This window comes from Mustela nivalis, assembly GCF_964662115.1.
Source record: "Mustela nivalis genome assembly, chromosome: 9".
In the NCBI taxonomy this organism is placed as follows: Eukaryota; Metazoa; Chordata; class Mammalia; order Carnivora; family Mustelidae; genus Mustela; species Mustela nivalis.
Window position 1 is genome coordinate 20,619,069 of NC_139028.1, and position 27,968 is coordinate 20,647,036.

The 27,968-nt window shown below is 50.3% G+C and overlaps 1 protein-coding gene across 12 annotated transcripts in view; it reads right to left on the bottom strand.

Moving 5' to 3' along the window:
• SIK3 (SIK family kinase 3) overlaps positions 1-27,968 on the bottom strand; it is a 246,365-nt gene that overhangs the window by 6,668 nt on the left and 211,729 nt on the right. For 2 of the 12 annotated variants that reach the window (XM_082683452.1, XM_082683448.1), the window contains exons 7-21: positions 23,695-23,813; positions 23,047-23,157; positions 22,664-22,807; positions 22,134-22,211; positions 21,910-22,019; positions 20,453-20,606; positions 20,035-20,190; positions 16,875-16,945; positions 14,516-14,659; positions 10,620-10,770; positions 9,760-9,885; positions 9,408-9,493; positions 8,823-8,932; positions 7,484-7,823; positions 6,037-6,914 (exon numbers count right to left, since the gene is read on the bottom strand). In XM_082683452.1, coding sequence (XP_082539578.1) covers positions 6,037-6,914; positions 7,484-7,823; positions 8,823-8,932; positions 9,408-9,493; positions 9,760-9,885; positions 10,620-10,770; positions 14,516-14,659; positions 16,875-16,945; positions 20,035-20,190; positions 20,453-20,606; positions 21,910-22,019; positions 22,134-22,211; positions 22,664-22,807; positions 23,047-23,157; positions 23,695-23,813 — 2,778 coding nt within the window. The remainder of the gene's footprint in view (positions 1-6,036; positions 6,915-7,483; positions 7,824-8,822; positions 8,933-9,407; positions 9,494-9,759; positions 9,886-10,619; positions 10,771-14,515; positions 14,660-16,874; positions 16,946-20,034; positions 20,191-20,452; positions 20,607-21,909; positions 22,020-22,133; positions 22,212-22,663; positions 22,808-23,046; positions 23,158-23,694; positions 23,814-27,968) is intronic. The other 10 variants (XM_082683457.1, XM_082683459.1, XM_082683454.1 and 7 more) reach the window with 10 other exon arrangements.

Below are 27,968 nucleotides of genomic sequence, written 5' to 3' on the forward strand. Positions count from 1 at the left end.
CCTATGGACTGGATTTTGGAGATAAGAGTTCGAGAGGGTTGAATATTTCCTCTTGACCAAGAGTAGTCAAGAAGAACACCAGGACTACACCCAAGTTGACGGGATCCTCCTGGTAGCACTTTTGGCTCTGGTCCTTAAGAGCCTGGCACTTGAACATATAGTTTTGTCAGCTTGATTTTTTTTCAGTCGAAGCTCCTTGGCCACCACTTGCCTTATCTTCTGATGAACTCTACCTTAGCGAGACCAGGTTTTTAAAAAGTTGTCAGTAGAAGACATGGCCCTCATGCAAACCGTGCCATTCCAAAGATCTGTTTGAATAACGGAAGTAAAATACACCGCGTTGAGTGTTGGGCAAGGGTTTCAGGTCTCCATATTCAAAAGGTTTCCTAAAACAATCCAGGTTAGGCCTGGCTCAGAGGCTGAGGTAGGATGGCAAGGAGGGGAACCAACTGTCAAGCCCGGAGCAGTATCACAGCATATTCTGGAGTAAAAGGACAGGAGGGAGGCTTCCAATGGCCAAAGGTGACGTTAAATGAGAAATCTTTTGGAAGTTCTCTGAGCAAAGAGGCCAAAGAAAGTTAAGAAGCCAATTCTTTTGCTACTGAACACTGAAAAGCCAGAAGAGAGGGGAAGAGGAGAGAGAGCCTCTGCCGGGCCTTACTGCATGGGCCAGTCCTCATCTTGGCCACACACCCGAGTCCTTTTGGCAGACACAGCTCTCGCGCTCACCCCAGGACTAAGGAAAGTCACAGGCAGGAAGTGGTGCGGCCCAGGCTCTGTGGTTGGCTTTGCCAGGAAGCAACACAAACAGCGGCAGCTTGCTTTCTCGAGGGATTTCCTCATGCCTATCTTCCTTCCCTGACCGCTCACACCATCCACTCACTTCCCTGGGGTTCTTTCTCATTGGCTGCAGAGCTGGCTGCAAAGCTCATCCACGGCACCCCAGCTCCGTCCAAGACACGCACTCCCCCGCTGTTGAAAGACTGCCTCAAACGTGAGGCAACAGCAAAGCTAACAAAATGTACACGTTCCAGATCTCGAGAGCAAGCTCCTTCCCACCTGAGAGTTTAGAGTCTCCTTTCCCTCCCTTTTTTTTTGAGCTTATTTTTATTCCTGAGACTGGGGTTTCTCCAAACCCAAACATCTGCCCTTCTCTGGGCCCTGCTACTGGAGAGGCCGTGTTCTTCCTGGCCTTTGTGTCCGGGGCCAGCACGCCTGACAAGGGCCACCATGGCGGGGAACTGTGCAGCGAGCCTTGCTGACTCCCCAGTCTAGAGCTCAGGGGCACAAATTTTGGGGTCAGGGAGGCGTGGGCTTGAATCCTGGCTTCGCTAGGACTCCTGAGGAGGGGGGCATCAGGCAAGCCCCCTGAGACTTCCCTGGGTCTCACTCCACAGGTCCCCACAAGCTTGGTGCACTGGGGGAGCTCAGCCAAGCCTGGGGTCACTTACGTATTCATTCCGGAGGTGCTGGTTCTGAGGGCACAAGGTGTACTGGCCCAGAGGACAAACACAGACAAGGAAACCCTACTTCCAGAATTGTGGGGACAATTCACTCATATGTATGGGAACAAAGGAGTCACTGACGCTTTAACTTCCAGAGATCAGTTTAGGAGGTTGGTTGACTCTCCCCCGATTGAGAAGAGACAGATGTAAGTTAAAAACCAGATGAAAACACAGCAGACTAACAGGAGTCAGGCGACACAGTTTCTGTGGAATCTGCAGGCCAAAGAGCCAGCAGGGCTGGCATCTGCGGCTGGGCAGATGGGTGCGCGGGGCAGAGTGGGAGGCGAGGAGGCACGACCCTGGAATCCAAACACTCGAAGTAAGGGTCCGGCTCTGTCCCCAGCGGTGACTAAGTGATTTCCCTTTCTGTAAAACGAGGGCTGCTGGCGCACTCCGAAGACAACACAGGTGAAAAGCTCTCGAATGAACTGGGAGGGATTATACGAGTCCAGTATCCTTTTTAAGAAGAATGCGGAGTCCTGAGTCCCCAGTCCTTTGTGACACTCCACAGAGACCTGTGGGCCTGCGGGAGGGGTGTGTGTATTTGGGGGGGTGTGCAGGACAGGGGACTAACCTACTGACCGAGGGACAGGAAATCCAGGCTCCAGTCTGGGGTCCCTTATGGCTCAAGAGTAGCTGGAGCAACGGTCAGGCTCACCGAAGGCGATAGAAATAATGCGGGAAAGAGGACCCTCTGGGAGCAGCGTCCTTGGGTACTGACCAAAGTCAAGCGGGGCGAGTGCGGGGGTGGCCACGCGATCACGCAGGGGGACACATACACGAGGCCCTGTGCGCACCGCCCCCCTGCCCTGGGGACTCTGGGGGCGGCTTGCACAACTCTCTATTGAATCTGTCAATGTTGACTCGCCCTTACTCATTTACTGGGCTCTAAGAGAAAAGGAGAGCAGTGTGTGCCTATTCCTCTCAAAGGCTCTGGGGGTGAACACTCCCAGCCTGTCACGGTTTCACCCCTCTGGGAGGCCCGAGTCCACAAATATTGCTGAAGCTGGCAAAGCTCGGTGGCGGGGAGGGGAGGGCGATGTGGTTTTCTTTGTAAGTTCAGCTGTGATCTCGCTGTGTAAACTGATTATGCTATTGTACTTATTTATTTGGAGAGTAAAAAAAATCAAGTGCACTTAACAGCACAGAAGGGAGAAAAGCCTTCTTCCTCACTCTGGAGTGGCAGACAAGGGAGATCACAGGCAGCATGGGGCATGGACCGTGCTGGAAGGCCAGGCTCGAGACAGGCCTCTGGGGTGTGTGTTCCGTCTGGTGTGTTCGGCGCCTTGGCAGGGCCTGGTCCCGAACTGATTGGTAGCAAGCGGCCACGAAAGGAAATAGGAGTATAGCAGATGATCACCCCTGACCCCTGCTCATCTAGCCTTGCGAAATTTCAGCAAGCTCTCGCTCGCTCTATTCCGTTACAATTAGACCTCTTACAGCGTTCGTTCTGCAGCGCTTGGGGCTAATGCGGTCTCTGAGCTTGTCTTCCTTCCGCCAGCAGGGTGTAAGCTCCCCAAAGACGGGTTCTTTACCTTTCCATCCCTGCACTCTCCACAGCTCCTGCAAGACCATCTTGTGAAACCTAGTCACTCAGTAAACTGCTGAATTTGCTGTCATGGGAATCAGGGAGGAAGGGTCTTGGGACTCGTGTGTCACTACACAGAGATGGAAGAGTCATTCAAGGACAGCAGGCATTCCTTTCTGTCCAAAGAGGTAAACAAGCATGAGCCTCCCCCGCTGGCCTGCAGGGGTGTGTGTGTGTGTGTGTGTGTGTGTGTGGCGGGGGGTGGGGGGCCATAGCATTAGAACCTTTGTTGGCAGAAGCAACAGCCAATTATCGGTGGTTCTTCGGTAAGGTAACACTAAGAGCTCTCAAGTTTTTAAAAGAATAGAATCATGGGGCGCCTGGGTGGCTCAGTGGGTTAAAGCCTCTGCCTTCGGCTCAGGTCATGATCCCAGGGTCCTGGGATTGAGCCCTGCATTGGGCTCTCTGCTCAGCAGGGAGCCTGCCTCCTCCTCTCTCTCTGCCTGCCTCTCTGCCTACTTGTGATCTCTGTCTGTCAAATAAATAAATAAAATATAAAAAAAAATAAAAAAAGAATAGAATCATGTCAGGTTAAAGCAGGGAAAGATGGTGGAGCCACGGTTTCTAATGGAAAAAGGATTGTAACATCCATACACACACACACAGAGAGAGAGAGAAAGGAGTAACCGAGCTGAGAGCTGCGGGCGTGGAACGGAATTCCGTCCTTCTTCTCTTAGGGGGCATTTAGCTTAATGCTCCTCGTTACACAGAGGAGGAAAGGGAGGAGAGGCAATGTGCCAGGCCCTCGGTCACCGGAAGCTCGTGTTGTCTAAGGTAAGGACAATGGGACAGCTCAGGGTAAGACGCCATTTTAAACACACAGATGTGCATACCCGTAGGTGACCAGAACCCCTGAGCAGCACGGGGCCCTCCGAGGCCAGTCATTTCCCTCTTGCATTATCTCACTACACCGGGTTGTAAAATCACAGTCATCAACCTGCGGCTTTATTCATTAAAGACAATTGTAGATGTGGCTTCAAGAGTCACAGAATAGGAACAGATGTTAGAAAGAGACAAGATGGACAGTATTCAAGCAAGAAAATGCCTCCTCTGTAGCTTAGTTAAAGAGGAAGTTAAAACTGAGGGTTGCTGGGAAATTAGGTCCCATGGAGCAGAGCAGGACAGAAAGCTTTGCGCTGAGTCGGTTTATGAAAAAGACTCGGTGCTTTCTGGCTGTGCTTAGTAATGCATGGATAGGGAGGGACGTGGGCTTCCCTGAAACAGTTAAAACTCCTGGGCTTTTGAGTAAACGGGTGCCATTCAGCCTAGAGGCCTGCACCAGTCAGACGTACTGAGTTCACCGGTGGCTGCAATATTTGTAGACGGACATAGGATGGTGGGAGATTTCAGAACCAGGTCACGTGTGGAACAGCTGACAGACCTGGCAATGTTTCAGCTTGGGAGGAAAAAAGAAACCAAGGAGAACCATCATAACCAGGTGGAAAAAAGGATTAGACTTTTTTGGGGGTCCATATTATGGTCCAGGACCAATAGAAGTGTCAGCAAATGTCAACTCCTGTGGAAGATCTTCATCAGAACTTTCTAGAATAAACTGCCTCAGCAGTCTGGGTGCTTTCTGTCACTGGGAGTGTCCTAGCAGAGGCAGGATGATGGTATCAGGAATACTATGGAAAAGTTTCCTGTGTGAAGGAAAGCTTTCACCAGATTAGCATACTATGGTCAGTATGAAAAGGAGGAGACTAGCTAACCTCTCTACAGGGCTTTCCATGTGCCAGACACCCATTGCTACTCACATATAAATTCATTTCATTCTCATAGCAGCCCTATAAGGCAGTAGCTCTTTCTGTCTCCATGTCACCAATGAGACAAATGAGGCACAGATTAAGTAATTTGTCCCCAAGGTCAAGAGCTAGTAAGTGGCAGTTGAACCCAGGAGTTATTCCGTTCCCTGCAGGAGATGCTGACTAAGCCCTCCTGGGTGTGCAAGGCAGTGAGGACCAAGCAAACCTGGAGACCTTAAAGGACAGGACGGGAGATGCGGGTAGCTCCAAGGAGGGGGAAGATGGAAGATATGCTAGGTTTCAAGGTGGTTTATTCTCTGGATAAGCTCATTTTCCACGATCTACGCTAATGGGATGGATGTCAGGGCAGCTTTTGTCTTGGACGAGTGCCAGAATGACAGTAGAAGGTTTTCAGACTCTGACTGCTGGTAACCCTGATCTCCTTCAGGATGGAGATGAATGGGCTTGTGCGTTGCACACAGTGACGCAGGAGAAACCGGGTATCTGAGGGTGCTGAGCTATTCCGTGTTCAGCCAATCGATGAGAAGAGCAGAGTAATAACAACACCCCACCTTTCCATCATCCTTGTGGAGCAGCAAGTGCTTCTGGCATCTTCATGTGTGCATGCACACACGCATTATGTCTCAACGCAACACACTTATGAACATCCTTCTCTTCCTAAATACTCTGCCAAGCACCATCATTCCTCCTGCCCATTTTTCAGAGGAGAAACCTAAGAACCTGAGGGTTTCAGTGATGAGGTTATGGTGTCTGTGATAGAGGCGAGCCTAGAACCGAGGGGTTTTTTGACTCTTGTTCCTGCCTCATTCACCCGAAGCCGTATTTCCTTAGCACTAGCTGATTCTGTTCTACTGCAGCAGTTAAAGTGGGCTATCTTGATGACTGGGAATTCTGGAATCCAAGGAACCATGGTACGACTTAGGAGAAATAGGAACTCTTTTTACCAACTGGATTCTGTAAGCGCGAGTTTCCTACCGCTATCTTTTTACTTCAAAAGCATACCACTTTCGGACCGGTGCCCACTGCCTACACCCTTCTCCCCCAGGAGGTCCTGCAAGTCTTTGGAGGGATTCTTTTTCTCTTAGGAACACAGAGCACTGGCTGGAAAAAGACACCGTCCCCGAGTTAAGTGAATCCGGGCCGACTGGCCCGGGGCCGCTCACCCCTCGGGGGCTCTTACCTCGGCTGGACACCTTATTCCTACTGAACACGGCGGCCGGCTGATGTCGGTAGGGAGGCATCCCCAACTCCTGCACGTGGCTCACAGTTCCCAGTAAAGACTCGGGGTCCCCGGGTCCACCAGTGCTCAAGAGCAGGGGGCTGTCGTGGCAACCTTTGGTCACTGTGTGTGAGCTCTTCCTGTCCGGGAAGCCGTCCTTGGCCACCTCACAGGAGCACTCGTCTTCCATGCTCTCCGAGCGCAGGAGGGCCGGCGGCTGGGCATACCCGTGTGCCGGGCTGGGGGGTGCCGCCTGAGACAGGCATTCCTGGGCCCTGATCTGCAGGAGATGCTGGGGGCTGGTGTGGTGGTGGTGATACGAGTCAGCATTTGGATACGGTAGAGCCTGGCGCTCTGCCATGGCCTGTGCCCCGAGACCGGGAGCCAGGCTCCCCGCGTCCCCCTGGTTCATGTGTCGGAACAGGTCGTGGTAGTCCTGCTGCTGCTGCTGCTGCTGCTGCCGCTGCCTCTTCACAAGCTGTGCGAACTCCGCTGGGGGCAGCCGGATGTCCGAGTGGCCACTGAGCGAGTGCCGGGGGGAGAGCAGTCCCTGGAGGATGTGTGGCACCTGCTGGTGTCTCGTATAGTCTGGCGGTGTGGGGGACAGCAGGGCCTGCTGCAAGGCCGACGCCGTGTAGTGCGCTGGCTGCTGATGGGCGCTGGGAGGGAAGGTGGGGAATTGGTCAAGTGGAGGGACTTTCAGGGCTTGGGTTGGAGGGAACCCCACTCCTGTTGAAGGGCTGTAGCTGCTGGGGGAACCCCGGGACGGGTCCGAAAACAGATGGGGGTGTAAGTGCGCCTGGTCGTAGTTAGCAGGGGAGAACCGATTCACGTTCGAGCTGCAGACACAAAAGGGAGTGAGTACCAGGCATCCGCGTGACAAGTACGCCTGACTCCCCTGGGGAACAGCTACTCCTCTTCCTCGGTAGGGAGCCCCCCACCCCCAAGGACAGGAACATGGGGTGTGACGGGGAAGATGGGGTGCACATGGCACCATGAAGGGGACAGCTCCGGGGACAGCTCCAGCTTTAAGAGAGTGACTTGGCCTAGTCTACAGCAGCTCTGAGCTACTAAGAAGCACCAAGCTCTTAGAGTGACAGAGAGGGAAAGAATCCTAAAAAAATGGACAAGGGGAACTGGCATTTTTAGAAATTCCTCCAGTAATAGGCCATGTTGTTCTTTGCAGACAAATAGGAAGGTAGCTCTGTCATTTTCCTTCTCTGTCCCATTATTGGCGCTTTGATACTGGGTCAATAAACAGGTTTTAAGTTCATCCCAAACCCACTGCCCCAATGTCAGAAAGGGTGAGATGAGCACAGCCCGGCCAGACTCACCCTCCTTCCCTTCTCCTCTCTCGCCCTGCTAAGGGGCTTCCCCCGGCCCGGATCACCTGGACCGATGGCCTTACCTGTGGGCCTCTGCGCTGTCGGCGCTCAGCTGCTTGGACAAGGGGCGGTGCGCATAGCTGAAGGTGGCCATCAGGCTGGCCCGGTGCTGCATGTGAGTCTGAGCGGCGCTGGGGCTGATGGGGATGCCTCGCCCAGCTGAGCCTGCCGCTGTCCCCGGCATGCTGCTGAGCATGTCGACGGGCTCCTGTACTTGGATGGTCACCTGCTGTGACTGGGGAGGCTGCTGGAGGCCCAGGCAGGTTAGGGCCATGCTGGGAGGAGGAGAGCAGTTCTCGGGTTGCTGCTGGTAGACTGCACCACGGGACGGTAAGCCCGGAAACTGGGGGGACGAAGCAGCGCCTGGAGAGAGAGGAACCTCTGCGTGACCGAATGCCCGGGTCACCTGCTGGCCAGAAGCAGGGGCCAGCAAGGACACTCACACTGACACCATCTAGATCAGCGCTTCGCAAACTGCAGCGTGTGGGAGACTCATCTGGAGAACTTGCTGAAGCACAGATTTCTGGGTCCTACCCACTGAATTCTGGGAGGGGTCCAGGTGGGACCCGAAGAATTTGTGTTTTCAGTAAGTGGCTCTGAGAGGCAGTCCTGAATTATTCTTTGAGTGGCTCTGATCTAGGGCAGAGCTTATCAGACTCAAATGCACATGAATGGCCCAGGAGCTTGCTGAAATGCAGACCGTGATTCAGCATGTCTGGGGCGGGACCCAAGACTTTACTTTTCCAGCTGATACCATTGGCCGGCAGAACTGCACATCGAGTAGCAAGGGCCTAGACTAATCCAGACCCTTCAAGGGATCTAGAGCGTGTGGCGTTACTTAAGAGGTTACCAATTTGGGGAGTACTCAATCCTCAGATCACTGGTCTCTGAAGACCCACCCACACAATGCGGGTACACTCACGTAAACCTCCTCCTCAAGCCTCGCACAAGAGGAGCCCACGTGTACAACGGGCAGGCAACCAGACAGTGAGGGACGTTCTGGTAGTAGCTTTTTTATCTGGTGGGGTCGGAAGGGGATTTCTTGAAAATACTTGTGATAGTTAACCTTTATTGAGAACTATCTCGTGCCAGAGACTGTTCCAAGTGCTTTTCATACGCGCATCCATTAAATACTAGTATTATCCCTATTTTATATTGGAAGAGGCTAAGGCACGTGGACGGTAGGTAAGTCACTTACCTGAGGCTGCACAGTGAAGGTGTCACTGGTACCAGGCTTCAAACCAGGCCTGCCTGACTCGAGTGCCTGTGCCCTTAGCTACCAGTGCGCGCCTGTGGCGCTCATGACTAGACTCGTTTTCTGCAGGTGGCTTAGCAGGGCTCCACACCAACCCCCGCACTCACCGTGAGACGGGATCATGGCACTGTTCATGGGGGGAGGACTATTACTGGGTGGTCTGAAGAGATGGTTGTTGGGGTGGTTGGGGGGTGGACTTGAAGGCTGAATCCTTAACCTTAAAAAACAACAAAACCAGATAAATATGTAAATTTCCTGAGGTGACAGTATAACCTTGACCTTACTCTCAGCCATAAGCTACACAAATGCAGAAATGGTTTAAGTTTTAATAAGCCTCCAGGCTAGAGAAGCATACATACAGCCCCCCACCACCCCCAGGGGACATAAGACCTATCCATGGCTCAGTTTGCCAGGCCTCCCAGACAAAGAGAGGCAGAGGCCATGTGGGCCTGGGACTTGGCCTGTATGCCTGTCAGATTACTCTGTCTGTGGGGCCAAGGAAAGGAAGTGGCATGGGACTGTATACAGTCAGGATTTCAGGGAGACAGCTACCATTGAACCCGATCTCTCTGCTTTTCACAGACATTCTTCCAGGATGAATGCTAAAGCCAGTCACTCTCTCCCATCAGAGGCAGGCCAAGGATGGCAACTATGGAGACAACGGCTGAGGTGTGAGACAAGTGATTCATTACCTCTGGAGCTGGTGGGTAAGGAGGGCTGGCTGATTTTCACACGCAGCCTGAAGAGGTGGAGAAGGCTGAGGAGGACAGATAGAATCCTAAACATATGGGGAAAAGGAGAAAAAGAATTGTCAGCTTGAAGATCCGTCAGAGCTGTTCTCAGGAAGGGAAGAAACGGCAAGAACTATCTGCAACTGAGGTTTATGCTTCTGTGGTTCGGCCAAAAGTCTGATGACCTTTCCTCAAGCACGTCAACCACAAACATAACTCCACTCTGCTCTGCGTGATCTCCTCCAAAATTCACAGGCAAATGAGCCTGCGCGCAAACTCCAAACAAGCTGGAGCTCGAAGAGTGAAGGCCTACTTGGATGTGCTGCTGGAGAATTTGCTGGTGCTGCTCCTGCTGGTAGAGCACATGCTGCTGCTGGGTCTTCTCCAGGGCTCTCTCATCCATCTGCCCCCCGTACATCTTCTGCAGCTGCTCACACTCCTGCAGGGAAAGCAGGTGATGCAGGCGGGGTGCAGCCAGGCCCTCCCCGTGCGGCCTCGGCAGCAGATGCAGATCTGCCCCCAAGGTCTCAGGGGCAGAAAGAGCCCCAAGAGAAGAGCAGTGTCCTTAATGAGCAACCGACCCAGGTATGTAGGTATTTGTGTCCCCAGTACGTTCACATTCCGGGAGAACGAATGGAAGACATCAAAGGGTGGCCCGTGGTCCAGGGGGAAGTGTCCGCTGTGAAATCTGCCTACAGAACACCTGTCGCTGGAAGCCTGGTCCTCAGGAAGGCAGAAAGGAAACCGGCCCTTTATGGAAGCCCAGAGGTACCCGTCCTTCCTCTGGGAGCACAGTTCCATGCCCGGGGACAGTACTCCAGGTGTTCACAACGCCAAGCAGGCTCCAGCAGGGCCCAGCACCGCAGATGATGCGAGGAATGCCAAGGTTGCTTAGGAGTGCCCTCCCGGGGGCTACCCACCGAAACCCATGCTCAGAAATCCCTCCCTAAAAGTCACAGAGATAGGAGGGAAATCTGGGCCCTTCATGGGGGGCTGGATGTTTGAGCCTGGGTTAAGCCGTACATACCAAGAAGTAAGGAAGGAGCATTAGGAAGCTACATGGATTGGAACCTTGACACGGACAAGGCAGATATTTGCCACCCCCGTCCTCCACACGCTACTTCTCTGTGCTTCCCACGCTCCTGCAGAGCTGCCTGCCGCCTCTCCCATTACCTGCTGCAGCTGCTTGATGCTGCTGCTGTCGGCCAGCTTTTCCAGGTGAGCTTTGAAGGCCTGGATGCTCGCAGCCCCGTCTGAGAACCGGCGCACGGGGGAGAAACGCTCCGTGGGGAGGTGCAGGGTGTTGGAGTCCTTGTAGGTAGAGCTGAATATATGGGAAGAGAAGGTTAGGGGCGAGGACTCAGGGGCTTGGACCAAATCACCCAGGGACTGCGGTTCCAGAAGAACGCAAACATGGCGGGCTGCACGCGCAGCCTGGCACATTCGGCCATTTCCTGGCCGTCTCCGGAGGCCGGCCGTTGCCCTAGCCTGCTGCCCTTCCGAGAACTCCAGCTGCACGGCTTCTATTTCCACTTACCTTAGCGGGCTTACTTTCCACGCCTGGGGAGGTGCTGGGATCAAATACATCCAGTTCTTACACACAGACTAGGTCAGAAACAGAGCTTCTCAGTGGCCCTCGGGCCAAGCTGCACAGGAGATCTGGCTTTCATACTCATGTCTGTCTAGTGCCTTTCGAAACCTCAGATTCACTGTTTGACCGGTTTCACTGAGCAGCGCTCTCCGAATGACCAGAAGGAAACTATGGTCAGCTTTGTGGCAAACGCCTGGCTTGGAAGTCAGATGTTCTGGGCTAGAAAGTGGAGGGTGGAGGTAAACGGGAAGATTTGGGGACTTCGGATCCCCAGACGGAGACGGCACCCTCTTAAGGAATGCAGGCCTCAAGATCCAGCGTGCGCACGGGGCCAACGCAAATACAGTCGGCCACCGTGAAAATTAACTTCCCAGAGCAGCACGTCTCCCCCCGGCCTCCTAGCGAAAGAGGAATCGTGGGGCCAAAATCCCACCGCTCAGTCCGAATAGAGCCAGTATCTTACGGGAAGAATGAGCTATGGATAAGGAATGCCTAAGACAGCAAGGGAGTTAGAAGCTAACACCTCTCCTTGTTACCTAATCAGAAAGAGATGTTTATGGGTTGAGGTAAGCAGATAAAAGACTGCCAAGGCAGCATTCCAGCAGCTGATGGAAAGGATCAGGGTTTCATGTCCAGGGCAGAGATGATCTCACACTGAACTATGGGTGAAATGATGCACCCCCTTGCCAGCTACTCCCTCGGACCTGAAGCAGAGCGAGTAAGGAAGCGGGTGGACAAGCGAGTTCAAATACAGTGCAGATGGGGGGGGGGGCGCTGATGACTGTGCGGAGCGGTCTGGGGTGTGGCCGTGGGGGCAAGCCCTTTACCCTCTCTTTGCTAACGATGACTTTGGGTTCAGGCTCTACAGGAAGTCTGACACAGTGGTGCGCTGATGAAATGAGCACAAACACACGCGTGTGACACAGAAGACGCATGGTTTTGGCAGACACTCTCCAGAAACAGGGATCATTGCCTTCAGGAGTGCTTCCTCGGTACTTCCTATGTCTGCTTCTACTCCAGGGGTCTGCAGCCAAAGCCAGGAAATATTATTTTCTCCTAACATTTGACTCCTATGCTTTCGCTATTTTCTGACGATGAACCCATTTCTGATGGACTCAGAAAATGTTTCCTGCAGGGGTTCACTCTGCACAAAACCCGCCCTCCCCACTCAGAGCCGCTCGCCCAGGCCTGGGTACTTCGTGACTTCTCCAGAAGCTCGGGCTGTGCAGTCACCGGACCTGGCCAGTCAGACACAGGAACTTGGGAGGAAGAGTTCCGACGGCGCCGCTCGTTTTGGAAGCACTCACAGGATCCACTGTGTTTTATTTTTCTTTGCAATCACATTCAAACTCCGGAGAGCCCCATATCAGGCTGATGTTCCTACTACACTTCTCCAACAGGAACTTGGTTCCCCACCTAGATAAAATCCATCCTGTATTCATTTCCTTATAAAAAATTACGCTTTACATTTTTTTTTAGCTTTTAAAATCACACACTTCCAGGATCTGAGTGATCAGAGCCCTCTTCTGTCTCCATGCTGGACTTCATGAATTATACCCCAGAAGAGGAGATGTCTATATGCTGTTCTTGGACCATTTCCTCCGGAAAATAAGAGGAACTCAATCATCTGTCTAGGCCACCCACTTCCAGGGTTTTCTGGCCCTGCAAAGGTGCGCTTGTCCTCTGCAGATTACCTTCAGTCTCTGGTGTTGCCGTGTCTTTACAGGAATCCCATCAAGACAGGCTGAGCGTGCATAAGTGCCCCGCCTGGCACAATCTGCCACTTGTCAAGCACTCATTCCAGTTCAAACTGGCTTGGCCACAGGACACCCTTGAAACACTCCACCACGAGTGTTCACACGAACACAGACGGCAGACACATTTCCAGCAGGCAAGGCCTTGGCGGTGACGGTAGGCAGGGTGGCAACCACACACACAGGGAGCTGTGGCCGACGTGGCCGTCCTCACTAGACACATGAAGACAGGGGAGAGGACCCGTGATAGAGGCGGACTGTGGAAAGGGGCCGATCTCCAGGTGTCCCCGACAGGAGGCTCTCCTGAGGAACACGTACAATGAAACGAGGATACCCAAGGGGCTTGGGCTGAATGACAGACCCTGACAAAGGTGTGGCAGCTGGCAGGCTGTGGGGGCAGGGAAGACAGAGACAGGGAGCAAAAAGAAATAAAGGTTCTGCTGGGTAACGGTGGCGGGCTCAGAGTTGTTGAGAAATCATGGAAAACTGTCGCTGGGGTGTTGGTAGCAATGACGGGCAGGGTGTGTGGCGGGAGGCACCTCTCCAACCATCACTCCGAGTCCCTTCTCTTGCAGTGCCCTCACCCTTTAGGTCCTGAGAGATTTTCCTGAGGAAACGACTGCCTCTCTGCACCAGCATTTTGGTTGGAGAGCTGTCATTCCCACTCCTCCGACCAGACCATTCTGACTGTTATTCAAGGTTGTCTCTAATAGCTTATCTCCCTTCTCTCGGAGTGCCAACAGAGCACTCGTTCAGTCTCCGTCTGCGCAGAGTCCACGGCCTCTGCTGATTATAAGGACGCCTGATGGGTAACTCACCACAATAAAAACGTTGTGTCGAGCTCGCTAGTGTGAGCTGGTTGTGAGACTTCATGACAACACCTTTATAAACTTCATCTCCTCGGAACCTGACTGCTTTTCTCAAGTAAGACTGCTTTCATTGTCCTCCCAGCATGACTGACAGGAAATAAGCTCAGCGGCTGGTGGTGCCCTGGAACGTGTGGCCCACGAGCTTGGGGATGGCTTTAGAGGGGATACAGCTAAGGATCTGAGTCATTCACAGAAGGTGATCACCTTCTTAATCCCGCCAAGTGTCACGCCCCTGAGCTTCCAGGCTTACTTGGATTCAGTTGTAGGAAGCTGTCTCAGCCAGGAAGGTGAAGCTTGTTATTTCTTCAAGAGGATGAATTACAAATATAAGAGAGACCTAGTAAAAGACTCCAGCAGTCAGAGTGTCGTTGCAAGAATGACTTCTCAAGCACCACACTCAAGAGAATGCTGTACCTCTGCTCTACCATTCACAAAGGGATGTACCTTCCTGCATGTCCAAGTTCACCGTTCAGTGGTAACATGGTAAGATATGCTCATTCTTTTGAAGGTGATGGGTTACGAATAGTCAAGTCTACCGATAAGGCTACAAATCCTCCCATGTCCAGCTGTCCTCTGAGAACTTCACCTCCTCGCAGGTTTCAAGTTCAAGTTCATCTACCAGTCAATTCCTGGAATCACGAGAACCAACTGCAGACCACAAACATGTTTACGAGGTAACGGGGAAGAAGAATCTCACACGGCCCTGTGCCCTGCTTGGTGCAAGGAGCTGAGAAGATGTGAGCTCAGGATGCTACCGAAAGCCTCGATGCTCGTCGCCATCACTTGTAAGATTAGCAAGAAGGGTGTCTGCCCGATGAGCCTCAAGGAGCTCACATAGCTCATGTGGCTACTCACCGATGCTGATCAGGTACCAGGTGAGGGGGCCAGACCCGGGAACGGAAAGGCTGCTGTCCTAGCTGCCGTTGTAGGTCCGGTGGGATCTCAGCTGTAGGGTTGGTCATGGCCAGTGTATGTCTTTTGGACCTATTTGCCAAGTACCTGCAACAAGCAGGAGCACATTTCATAGTAAAAAAGACAGACAGGAATATTCCTCTGCAAGAAGCATTAGAAGTTAATCCAAAGCACTCAGAATGAAACAGTGCCAGAGCTCAAAAAGGGCTCCATGGCAAACAGACCCCTGGCTGGATGAAAGAAACATGGCCAGCTGGCCAACGAAAGCGGGCTTCCCACTCAAGTGGCTGAACTTCGAACCTAAGAGTAAGCCACTAAGAGAAGAGAAAAAACAGATGTAGCTCACAAAGAAGATCTATTTTCCTTCCTTCATTCCATTCGCTAGAAGGATTCATTTCCCACTTGTTAATTTTATCCTTCTTGTCCCTCCAAATGTCTAAAGTACAAGGCAGAGGAGATGAGCCTTAAGGATTATTCCTAGAGATGAGCCAAGAGAGACAGATATGCAGAAGGTCTCCACATGCGTCTCTAGACCTCACCGGCCCCCTGGGTCCTCGCTTCCAAGTCACGGCAAACAGATCCTTCCACTTGAGGATGAGGGATTTCCAAAACTACCCCACGGCTCATGCCCCAAGATTGTAAGTCAGTCATCAGAGAAGAAAAACTGATGTTGTCCCAAGGGAACCATATTCTCTAGAAGATGAAGAAATGAAACCACATGAAATGTTCAGAATTGTTTTTTTCTAGGGGGCAAGAAACAGAAGTTTCAAGGCGAAGGAGTGGACAAGCTGATGACTTTGATTCTAAAGCTCTATTGGATCTATTACTAGTTAATGCCAAAAATAAGCTATGGGTCTCCCTGCCTCTAGCTGATGTTTTCTTCGGTCACTGCTGCTCTTCTTGGGCACATGTAAAAGAAGCATTATCCCTATCCATGATGTCAGGACTGAGGGGCACTTAAGCCCTTAATGTTAGTCTAAAGAAGAAAGAAGGTGGAGCCAGAGGAAGTCAAGTCCAAGGCAAAGAAGACAAAGTGAGCCGCCATTGTCTAATTAAGGGAGAAAGGCAAAAAGTTCCCTAATTTTTTTTTTTTTCAGGACACCAGCAGGGGCCCATTTGCCACATCAAATACCCTATTATCAGCAAACTATAGAGACAATAGCATAGAGGGGAAAAAAAAAAAAAGGTTGTGATGATTCTTCTTCTATTGGCTAAGCCGCAGGAGGAGCTGACCCGCCTGCCAGCACCCTGCTCTCCCCTCTTCTTTTTGAACCGCAGCCCTCGTACAGAGCCACGGGGGTAAAGAAGAGAGTACAGGCCAGCAACCGTCAGGTTCCGAAAAAGTGGTCTTGCTTTGTTCTTTACTACTTTGTCTAAGTATTTAAGCTAAAAGTAGTTAACAGACTATAGGGCAATTAGTGGTACGTAAACTTGCCAAAGAGTGAGCCATGAGTGGTTTAATACCCATTTGATAAAGACACCCAAAGTTCCCCCAGGAGCCCATGAAAACCATTTTATTTCAACTTCCCTCAAGGGAAAAACATATAATTTTGAAGAACACCTGTATTTCTGGGAAAATACATGCTGGATTCTGGTCAAACCCCCCTCCCCAGAAAATAAGAAAGACGACTCCCACAGGGGGGCATGCACGGAGCTGTGGGCCACGGCTAACGGGGCTGAGGGAGAACGAACAGTACAGCGTGCCTGACGGTCACTGCCGTTTTCTGTGAATTAGGCATCTCTCACCAAGGTTCTGCAAACAATGGGTATTTGCGTTTGTCCCTGGCCCGAATCCCATATTCCTCTTTTCATTATCTCTTTGTTGGCACGGGGGACGGAAGAAGCATGCAGCAAACAGTACAAGAGGCATTCATTCTCCTGGGAAGGAAGAGTCCATGCCAGAGGTCCATGGCCAGACTAGCTAGGATCACTGTCATCCCAAATCTCCAATTCCTTTTCAGTAAACAGTTCTTGGCAGGTAGGAGCAAGCTTTGTGCCTTGTGAATACTATCAGAGTTGCAATATGAAGGCAGGGGGCAAATAAGGAGGGAGGAGAGAAAAAGTTCTCATGGTTATTGCTGTCACTTAGGGGACTTCCAATGGCGCTTACAGAAATGACATTTTCTGGGTAGTCTTCTGTTACTTCCATGTGGGGAGGAACATGCCATCTGGCTTGAGCAAAGAGACCACACAAATGTTGAAGCTGCACTGTACCACCTCCTTGGGCAGAGGTGACCTTTCGCTGGTTGCAGGGGGAGCCTGCCCAAGGGCGTTCTGCAAGCACTGCCAGATGTCACATTACCTCTGCACGGCTTCCTGATCTGGCTCCCCGTCCGAGCTCTCCTCGTCCACAGGGGTAACTGCTGGCACTGCCTGCAGGGAGACAGGAAGGAAAAGCTCAAGGTGGCGCTTCTTCTGGAATACGCTTGTTCTGGAAACCCGGCTGGGGACAGGCCTTTCTGTATGTTTTATTTACAAAACTCTTCTAGGGCCCCCGGTTTATGCAGAACTTTCATATGCCTCTCTAGCTTTCCATTTTTACCTTGTTCAGGTGATTTTAATTTGCATTTCTTCCTCTGATTCATCTCCGTTCACTCATCCAACAAACAGCTGGATGCCTACCATGTTCCGGGACGAAATGTGAATTAGCAAATACAGTTCTCGCCCTCATTTTACAGTCCCATGGAGGACGGAGACAAGGAAGCAGACAATCACAGGGTCCTCTACTGGGGCCCTTGGGCATCGAGGAAAGCATCTTGGAGGACGTGACACTTCACCGAAACCTGAAGGGTAGGCAGGAGCTGGCCATGCAGAGAGGAGAAGGCTCACGAGCCTTTGGGGTTTCTAGGCTGAGAGAAAAGAGAAGGCCTGAAGGTGTCTGAAGGTGTCTGAGGGCCTGAAAATATAGTAGGAGCTTGTTTACCTGAACGTCTAGGAACTGGCCTGCTGTTTCGTATTAGTGTTATCACCAGCGTTTCGATGCCTTTCGTGCCAAAAAAGCACCATGGTTTTTTAAAAGTACACTTTGGTACATAACACAGAATTGTGTAGTTGCAATCCAGTGCTTTAAAAGAGCTACGCCTCGCCACAACACGTACGTGGCATGCATCACTGTGGCTCTCCTACGTGAGAACTTTCGAGGGCTGTGCGCCCTTCACAGCCCCTCTCAGCCTGGGGGCCCACATAGTCACCACACCTCAGGCACTAGAGCAAAACAAGTCCTACTTTGATTATTATGAAAGAGCTTTTTAAAACAATGGAAGACCATTATAAGACAGAATGAAAACTTTGGGAATAATTTCGTTGTTTAAATGCCAGGCTGTACGGTTCCCTTACTATAGTTCCACGAGACTGGAGTGAACAGGGTCAGGCAGGAAGGGGTGACAGGTGAGGTGGGAGAGGGAGGGCGGCCAGTTATGGAGGGCCTGGAATGCCACATTAAGAAGTATATTTTGAGGAAGAGTGGTGGTGATTTACTAAAGGGTTTTCGGCAGGATGTGATGTTATAAGGTGTATGCTCTAGAGAGCCAGCTTCCTTGAGTAGCAGTGTAGAAAGGGCTGGTGGTGGGGATGAGGAGGAAAGGCTGGAGGCAAGGAGGCTAGTGAGGAGGCCCCTGTGTTAGTCTCAGCAAAGGATGACAGTGACGAAAGGACGGAGCAATGGAGGGGGACAGACAGAAGGTGCTGGGTAACTGACCGGATATGGGGATGAGGGGGAGGGAAGAGTTAAAGAGAAATTCCACATTCCTAGCTTGTGTGACCAGGAGAATGACAGTGCCTGTCACTGCCACCCAGGAGGAGAAACAGGTTACATGCAGTCATCTGAGGACATGTCAAGTTCAAATCTGAGGACATGTCGAGTACTAGCAGGATAACCAACTAAACCCACGCGGTCGGTGGTTATCTATACAAAGTGGAGAACGCAGAAGAAAAGAGCATTCTGGGCTGGAGATCATTTGGTTAACAGAAATTATGGGAGCAGACAAGATCAGCCAGACAGCGTATGCAAAATGAGATGGAAACAGGACCTAAGATAAAATTGGGGTTTCACCAACTTCAAAGAACAAGCAGAAAGAGAACGTGAAAAGGAGAGGCAGGAAGAAAATGAGAATGTGGTATCACAGAAGCCAAAAGAAGACAGTACTTCCAAGAGAAAGAATGGTCAACAGAGACTGAGATAGTTAGAAGGCCTGAAAGATAAAAAGCATCCACCGGATTTATGAACGGAATTTTGTTAGTGACCTTGGTGCAAGCAGTTACAGTGGACAGAGGTAGTCAGTCCATCTCCCACAAAGCTGTTCCTGGTCCTTCATAACCTGCACTGATCTGGCGGGTCCCTGAATGCCACTGCCACCTCCTGGTCCACGAGAATCACTCAGGCACTTACTCACACATGGTCCTTCACTGTTATTCCAACACTGAACATAACGCTGATCCTGTATTCTCAATATGATGAGCCAACAACTATGAACACGATCTTTTCCTCTTCCCAACAGGCTTGTTACTGAAAGGGTGGCCCGTGCTGGGCCCATATCAGTCCACACACTGTTTTGTTACCAATCCGTGACAGAGTTAGTACAGAAGTAAAGAGTAAGCTTTTGGAAACTTCTAGAGCAATTTAATGGGGGTGATTTTGTCTGCTGAAAATTTAGCCTTATATTTTGTAGGTTTTAAAATTTTTCTCTAACAATTCACTTTTGTTGTATTTTACAAAGGTATTAATCCCATAGGGGTGGAAGGGGAGAAAGGTCCTCCACAAGCAGTAGGTTGAGAAGCACTGCTCTAGAAACACCCAGGGAGGGCTGTGCATATGATTAGCACCCATTCGTATGGGCCCGTGAGCATGAGCGAACGAACGAAGGTTTACCTATGACAAGAAAAGAACTGAAAATAAACAGAACCTAGCAGAGGAAAAGAATCTTTGAATGTGACCATTATATATATTAAAAAAGATGGGGTTGAGAGACACCGCCTGATTAGGTTAGAGCTTATGAAAGCCAAATGACTGAGTGATCGAGGTTGTACCAAAAATGCAAAGCAGTGCTCATCAATGGAGAACTGGGGCAGTTTGTTCTAGAGCAAATGGTTAGGCACCACGGTCCTCGAGCCGGGAGGCATTACCAGGAGAGGGCTGAGTCCATCAGGCCACAGGGACTCCACCTCCGGGCTGTAGGGCTGTGGGGGCACCTAGCAGCGGAGCCCAGAAGTGGCCCACTGAGGATGAGCCTCTCCAGGTGCGGACTCGAATGGCAGCTGTTTGGTTAAGCAAAGAAGTTAGCCAAAAATTAAGTCTGGAAAATTCTACGAGCCTGAAGAAAATGGGAATACACTGAGCACCATAAGCTTAAAGGAAGAAGAAATTCAGACATCTAGGTGGGTGACCTGGGTTCCCAGCCCCAGGCCCACAGCTTCTTTACCAAAAGCCTTTGAGAAAGTAGGCGGGGCCTCTTGCCGCTACTCACTGGTGTCATGGTGACAAGTGGGGAGGGTCCCCGTGGGCGCTTCAGCAGCTGCTGGGCATGTAGCTGGATGTTGGCTCCTCCGTCTGATGCCCTCCGGCCGAGGGGGCCCATTCCATTCAGCAGCTGTAGGGTGGGCGGCTGTAAGAGGGATTGCTCCTGTCGCAAGCAGAGTGGGCAGGAGGGGGTGGTGAGGAGGGGAAGGAGGTGGGGGAAAGAGCAGTCCGCTAATCTGTGGAAACTAAGGGATCCTTTGAGTATGTAGAGACTGATCTTCCCTCTCACCCAAGCTGCCGTGCAAGGGATACCGTCCTTCTCTAGAAGGATGTACCCTTAAATCCTGGGCAAGGTCCCTCAAAGTCCCCCAAAGGAAGCTCAAATGTATTTCTCTGCGGGTAAGCCCTGTCCCACATCTGGGTACCTTGTACTCAAGCTGCCCCGTCGGTTGCAAATTTTGCATGGGCAACAGGTTGTGCATGAAGTTCATGTTAGGGGCCACCTGCAGGAACGGAGCCTGCGGGTTGACTCCAGGAAAGCCAGGCAGGAGCTTCTGCAGATCTTCCAGAACTTCCGTGCTGATAGGAAACAGGATGACAGAGAAGTTTGGTTAATTGTCTCACTCCAACATGCTGATATCCCCAAACTGATGAAACTGTTAAATTCAGCACAAGTTTTGTTGTTGTGGTGGTGGTTGTTTTAGTTTTTCACTTTCCTCCTGAATTTGTACCTCAAAGACCCCAAAGTGAGTAGAAGCCTGGTACATGGAATGTGGCTCTCTGCCATTTTCCCAGTTGGGACTGGGGATTGCTATTCTTCGTTGACTTGTCATGTAAAACCAATAGCTCTGAGCCAAGAGGAAATCCTGGCACCACTCCAATTTGGGTTTTCAAAGCCTGGAGGTGAGCAGTGAGCTTCTGGAGGACACACACCATCCACTCAAACAATGCCTCCCTGAAGTAGCAACTGATTCACCAGGGAAGGAATGCAATTACTCCCATCGGAGCTGATGGGACAGATAAGTGGTGGACGTGCAGGGCTCTTGGGCCTGAACGGTAAGGCTGACAGCACACGTTGAAATAAGAGATCTTTCCGTGAACAGAGTGACACAGGACTCCGCCCCTGTGCAGCTGACAGGGTCTTTGAAGCCAGAATGTTCCCCTATTGCCTGTTTGATCATAGGCCGAGAATGAGAAACGTAAAGCAAACAACCAGCCGGCCTTGGGAGGCTTTTTTGGAAATCACTCAGAGAAAAAAGGTTTATATTTATAAGAACACTAGCTTCGCCCCTAATTGAACTCTCAGGAGAACTCTTGCCATAACCTTCTCTTCCCAGCACAGTAAAGGAAATATCCAGAGAAGAGGTAAGGCTATTTTTAATGTTGAAAGTCTTCAAATGTAGAACAAAAACAGAGAGCCGGCCTTCGGTACATTTCCCGTGTAAGGGCGTTGGAGAGCATACCAAAGGACCATTTTGGGAAAACGGTACTTACTTGGTATGTTTTTGGAGTCTTGCTCACTTAATTTAATTTTTAACTTACATAAATTACACCGTACCATTTGTCCTCCCTTCTTCAATGAGTCGTGCCTTAGAACATGTAGTAAACAATATCTCTAAAAGCTGTTAAACTCGGATGAATTTTAAGGGGTCCTTTTATGTGACTTAGATCAGAAGATCTCCATTTTAGTAAGCCAAGACATTACCATGTTCCTCACCAAAGTATTGTGATTAATTGGGTTAGAAAAACATATCCCGGCCACTGGATTCGATCTCATCCGGGAGGTAGAATGAAGTAGAAAAAATGAGCCACAGTAGGGACTCCAAGTCGGGTGGGAATTCTCTGAGGAAGAAGTACTCAGGGCTCTTGGTCAGATACTCACCGGGGGTCAGCCACGCCCACCGTGTGCCTCCTCATGGACAAATAGCGGACCAGGGCTTCAGGGGAGGGCTCTTCACCCTCATCGCTGTCCAAGTTCACGGTCCCATCCGGCTGAGGTGGAAGGAAATACGATCAAATTAGAAATAAAAAGGAATTTAAAATGGGAAGCCAGGAAAGGAAGCAAAGATATGGGGAAGAAAGTGGTTTCGGCTGACAGCTACTTGCCTCCACGATCTGGTTCTCTGGGTTGATCAGCTGCACCTGGGGAACACTGATGTTCATAGTGGTACCGGCCTGCTCCGCCTAGAAAGCAGCACATACGTATACACTCTTGTCTTACACGTATACACTCTTGTCTTACACGCTAGGTGGAAATAATGACGCTCTTTCAAAGGATTCTTTGTTGCTAAAGTCTATGTTTCTACCTCTGAGTCTTTGGTTCCTCTGCCTTTAGAAGCTACAACAAGGAAGCATTCTTTAGGGAAAACAGACTCTCTCAATGATTGCCTGTTTCTTTAATTAAAAAACAAAATGCAACTCTTGTTGTCCATCCTGAGTACTGGAATACCCTTCCATCCTCTCTGTCAAAGAAGTTCCAACCTTTGCTTGACCTCTGACAAAGGAAGACATGACAGACAGGAGAGGATGGAGGTAAAGAAGAGGAGGAAACTCTTAGAGTGAGCGAGCGCTGGCTAACCGTCCCCTCCTCCCTGGTGCCACTTGTCCTGATTCAGGTCACTGGAGTGATTGCCCACCTGGACATTGACTGGTGCTTGAAAGGCCATGGCTCGGGGCATGCCAGGAGGTGCTCCGACACGCAGGGTTTTGTGTCTCTTATGTCGATCACACAGCAGGCTGTAGATTGCACTATAGTGATCGTAGGCATCTGATCTTAACGACTACCAAGGGAGAAGGGAAAAGAGTGAGAAACCCTGGTGAAATGTCATGTTAATAACCAAAACCCTCTCAGTAGTAGTACATCAGCAGACCAAAGCACCTTCTTGTTGAGGCTCAAGAGAGGGGTCGAGGAAGAACAGGAAGAAAAGGGAAAGTTCCCAGGAGGGAGAAAAAAGTGGAAAAGGCAGGACAGACGGACTACGGCTACCCCTCGCTTTGTCCTCCACGCCTTTAGAGATACCTGTAGCGTCCGCTCTTTGTCCAGTCCCATGTCCTCCATGGCCAAGAGGACGTCCTCATTCAGGGGGTCTATCTGTCTGTCTTCCTTCAGCTGCTGGCACTCAGCTATTAACTGTGACATTAAAAAGAGTCAAGCTATCAAAGCCCCAGTTAACCACGCAGGGATGGCAGGTCACCTATTAGGAACTAGCTGTTCTGTCCCCCAAGCTTGGGATATTTTTGGCCTCAGACAAAGCCTAAGCAAGAAAGTTCTAGGTCCTCAGCTGCCAGCAGACAAGATCCCTGTTTCACTGAGGTCCTTCGGGATGGCCAAAATGGTTTAAATAAAGCTGCGCTGCGGAAGCCACTGAGTGTAAAACACAAGGACAAGAGGAAGGAGCTGTCCCTGGGGTGGGGAGTTGCAGGAATGTGGGCTCTATGGTTTCAAAAGCCAAGGAGGGACTATGATTTGGGGGCAAGTGGCAAGCAACTGGGATGGCTACTCTCCGGCAGCCCAGCTGCTTTAAAATTCCCTCCTGCTTTGGTGACACAGGGCAGTTTGCTCCCAGCACCCGCTCTTTTGCAGTCCGGGCATGACTACGATCTCATGTGAGAAGGAGAGCAGGAGCTCCCGGCCAAGGCCCCCCGAGGCGCGCAGGACTCAGCTCACCCGGTCAAAGTTGGGATCGGCATCGCCCAGCTTCATCCACTTGTGCTTGCAGATCTGCTCCATGGAGAGGCGCTTGCTGGGGTCTAACACCAGCATGTGGCGGATCAGGTGCTCGCACTCTGCAACAGACAAAGGGGCCGCCTTCAGCCTTGGCGACAGGGACACCGGGGCGGCTGAGGAGTTCGAGGTCAGGCAAGCAGACGGACTCTCCAGCCCCCTGCTTCACCCTTCTCTCTCCTGCTCCTCACCGCTGTCACTGTTCACTCCACGAGGGACCGGGCAAAGGCAGGAAGTGGCGAAGAAAAGTTGGGTTAATGCCTTCATTACAAGTTTGACAGGACAGTTTAGGGATACTCCGGGGGTCTCACGTATTTATATACTGTCCGGCCCCATTTAACACATAACTGAATGTCCTCTAGGGACACCTAGGGCACAGTCGGTTAAGCATCTGACTTCTTGGTTTTGGCTCAGGTCCTGTTTCCAGGGTGCTGGGATGGAGCCCCACGTCAGGCTCCAGGCTCAGCACGGGGTCTGCTTGAGATTCTCTCCCTCTCCCTGCCCCTCCAGCCTGTGCACTCACACGTGCATGCTCTCTCTAAAATGAATAAACAAATCTTAAAAAAAAAAAAAAAGAATTGAATGTCTTCTAAAGAGTATCTTACAAGGTCCTCGAAACATTCAGTTCTGCCTTCCTGTGTGTATTACTACATGCCTACTAATGCTTCTGGCTCAGTGTCTAGAGCTCTCTTCAAACCTCAGCATTTAAATTTCTGACGGTGTGAGGTTGAGAGGCTCCGGATGCTCCCTACCACACCCCAGGACTCGCTGCCAGCCTTATTTATCATTTCCTCAATGTGCATTGAGACCTTCACAGGTGCATACAACCGGGCTCTGAGCTACTGATAACCAGGTCAGTATCCTTCTTTAATGGCTCGTACTACACGCCATGCTACAGAAGGTACAACGGATTCACGAGCAAGGACCCCGTATTCCAATTTCAGAACCACACTCTAAGTTTCCTCAGGTGTGCGCTGCGTGTAGAGGACGGTGAGGGAGTGGTACTTGTGTTTGGAGGTGGAAGCGCTGACAGGAGCGAGCCGTATTAGCAGACACTCTCGGGGGCACTTGAGTTTTCTCTCATTTGCACCTCATGGCCATCCTAGTGGGAAGGTCCCATCATCGCTGCCACTTTAGAGATGGTAACAAAGAGGCACAGAGGAGTCAAGCACTGTGTCTAAGATCTCATGAAGTCAGATTTCAAACCGGACAGTTGGACACTTTGGCCGCTGCCCTTAGCCACGCGTCATGCTGCCTCTGGACTGTGCAGAGCTGTGGGCAGGATCCGAACTCCTAGCCAATAATTTTGACACCTTCAGCCAAGCCCCCATCATCTCTTGCTTGGACTACTGCCAAAGTCTCCCAGCTGGTCTTTCCACGTCCGCCCTTGCTCCTTTGTAACTTGTTCTCCGCAGAGAAGCAAAGGGCACATTTCTAAAACAGTTGCCTACAACTCTCCAGTCTCTTCCCACATCCCAGAGAACGAAGTCCAAAGTCCCCGGCACCCAGGCCCCCATCTCTGCAGCTGGGCCCCCTCCTGCCGCAGTCCCTCTGGCGGCTCAGGTGTTCTCTCTGGACTGTGCACCGCTTGGCACACACACGCCCACCAGCGGCCTTTCCACTCACTGCTTCCTCAGACCCTCAAGCGTTTGGCTCCTGTCACTCGAGAGGACTCAAATGCCACTTCCTCAGAAAGCTCTTTCCAGCCACCTCATCGATGTCAAGTGGGCCTCCAGTGACCCTCCATCCACACCACAAGAATTTTCTCCACATCCATCCACACCACAAGAATTTTCTCCACACGATCGACTTCTTTTGAAGCCATCTGATTTACTGCCTTCTTGTCTGGCTCTCTCATTGCAATGGAAGACCCATGTCTTTCTTACTGATGTTTCTGGTACCAAATTTCCATCATGGGATTATCATGGGATGATACCTAACTGGAGCTCAACCCATAGCCACCGAGAATATGAATCAATATTTATTGAAACTCTAATCAAACAAGATTGTGTTTGTGAAAATGCTTTTTAAAACTATATACATTTGGGGGGAGTAGGGCGAGGGGGTGGGTGAGTTGGGGAGGGGACTAAAAGACACACATTTCCACTTACAAAAGAAATAAGAAGTGAACAAGCAAGGTACACCATCGAGAATACAGTAAGGACAGCGTAACTTCTTCAATGGCCATGAGGGATTGGTAGCTAGATTCTCGTGGTGATCGCGGCATAATGCATATAAATGCTGAATCATTGTGTTGTACGCCTGCGACTACTACAGTGTTGTACGTCAATTACGTTTCAATGAAAAAAAAAAAAGATACTTTTTTAAAAAGCTACAAAATTCTCTGTAAGACACAGGTTTTAAAACAGTTTCCATTTCATGACATTGGTCCTGAAAATAACACTGGCCAGTGATGAGAGCAGTAACTGATCAGTGCTAATTTTAAAAGACTTTTTATGTCCAAGGCCCTGTGCTTAACAACTTTATTTCATTTACTCCTCTCAACAACCCTAAATTAGCTTCTATTATTAGCCCCTGTATAAAAGAAGAAACAAGTGAACGTGCTTGACATTGCAAAGTAATGGCAGGGCTGGGGCTGGAGAGAGAGGCTCCGAACCGCTCTTGATACGTCTTCATGTAGATATAAATCCTGTTTGATCTATTTTTCCAGAGTGAATTTAACCTGCAACCCCACAGTTTCGGCACCGTGTGGCAAACACCATTCTACATCATCATGCTAAAAAGAATACATAGGGTAATTAAGACAATGTACTCAATTCTGATTTTATTCTTGCTTTAAAAGAAAGTGCCCATATCAAAATGATTTTATAGCAGGCATCAGTTTGTTCTTGCTTTAGAATTAAAAGTATATTCAAATGCAGTGTAGATCCTAAGACCTATATGCCTATGAAAGAGTAAGTGCCATCTACTACATTATACTTTTATTAAAATTATGTTTCCAGTGTAGCCAGACTACACCCCACAACTGGAGCATTTGTATAGATTACAAATATCTTTGACACACACCTCTGTGATCTGCAGTTACTTGAGAAGAAAAAAATGTTCAAGACTTAAAAAGTTACTACAAGTGGGCGCCTAGGAGGCTCCATCAGTTGAACGTCCAACTCTTGGTCCCAGCTCAGGTCTTGATCTCAGGGTCATGAGTTCAAGCCCCATGTTGGGTTCCATGCTGGGTGCATGAAGCCTACTTTAAACAAAAGAAAGAAGGAAAGGAAAAGTTACTACCTACAACTAAAGACCCCAGATGAGGAGGTGGCCTGGGCCTGACTAGAAAGTGGTGAGATTTTTGTTCACGCCTCTAGATGGCGCCGTTCTGTTTTCTTTCAGTTCCCACACCGCATGGAGTTCATAAAAGGTAACCACGTCAGTCCTCAATCAGATGACCAAGGCAGGATGACGTTCAGTCACAGGCTTGCTTTAAAACAGGATTTTCAAAGCAATTTCTTTAAAAACAAAAGAAATGAACACCAGTATAATAAGCCTTGCTTAGAAGATGTAGCTAGTTCAGTTTCAGGATCTTGAAAACTTTATTCAGTCATCCTTAATCATTATTTGGTTTCAGATGCCTTGAAAACTCTCCAGAAATACACGAGCAAGATTTTATACACAAAAATTTGCGTGTAACTTCAGTCTGTTCAAGGAACCCCCAAATCATGCCATCGATATTCCCCTGATGTCTACAGGTCCCAGGTTAAGGCCTCGGGTGGCAGTGGCGACACCCAGGAGACAAGTTTTTATCTTGTATGCCCTCCGTAATATCCCTCATGCAAAGGAACAGAAATCTCACACTTTCCATGTGTTGCACAGATGGTAAAAAATGACAAAATGCAGAAAGCCAGATATTATCAACTCATACTTCCTAAGTGTCCTACATAACTCACGAAATTAAATTCAAGCTCGATTTGAACACACCGTTCTACATAAAATATGGACAGAGGGTGAAAACAACAGTAACCAATGCTCCGAACTTAATACCACAAGCAACCACGGCGACAGTCAATTAAAATGAGTGGAAGGAAGCTAGGGCCTCTGATGAAAGGGTACACGCATCCACTTTTCCAGCTGCCAAGTCCTCTATTTTCATGTCGCCGATGGCCCGGTCCCTCATCCCCTTGCTCGGCTGGGGCCTGACACTGCAGCACTCTGGGCCATGCGGGAACCCACTGCCAGCAGCGCCTTCAGACTCGGCTTCCATC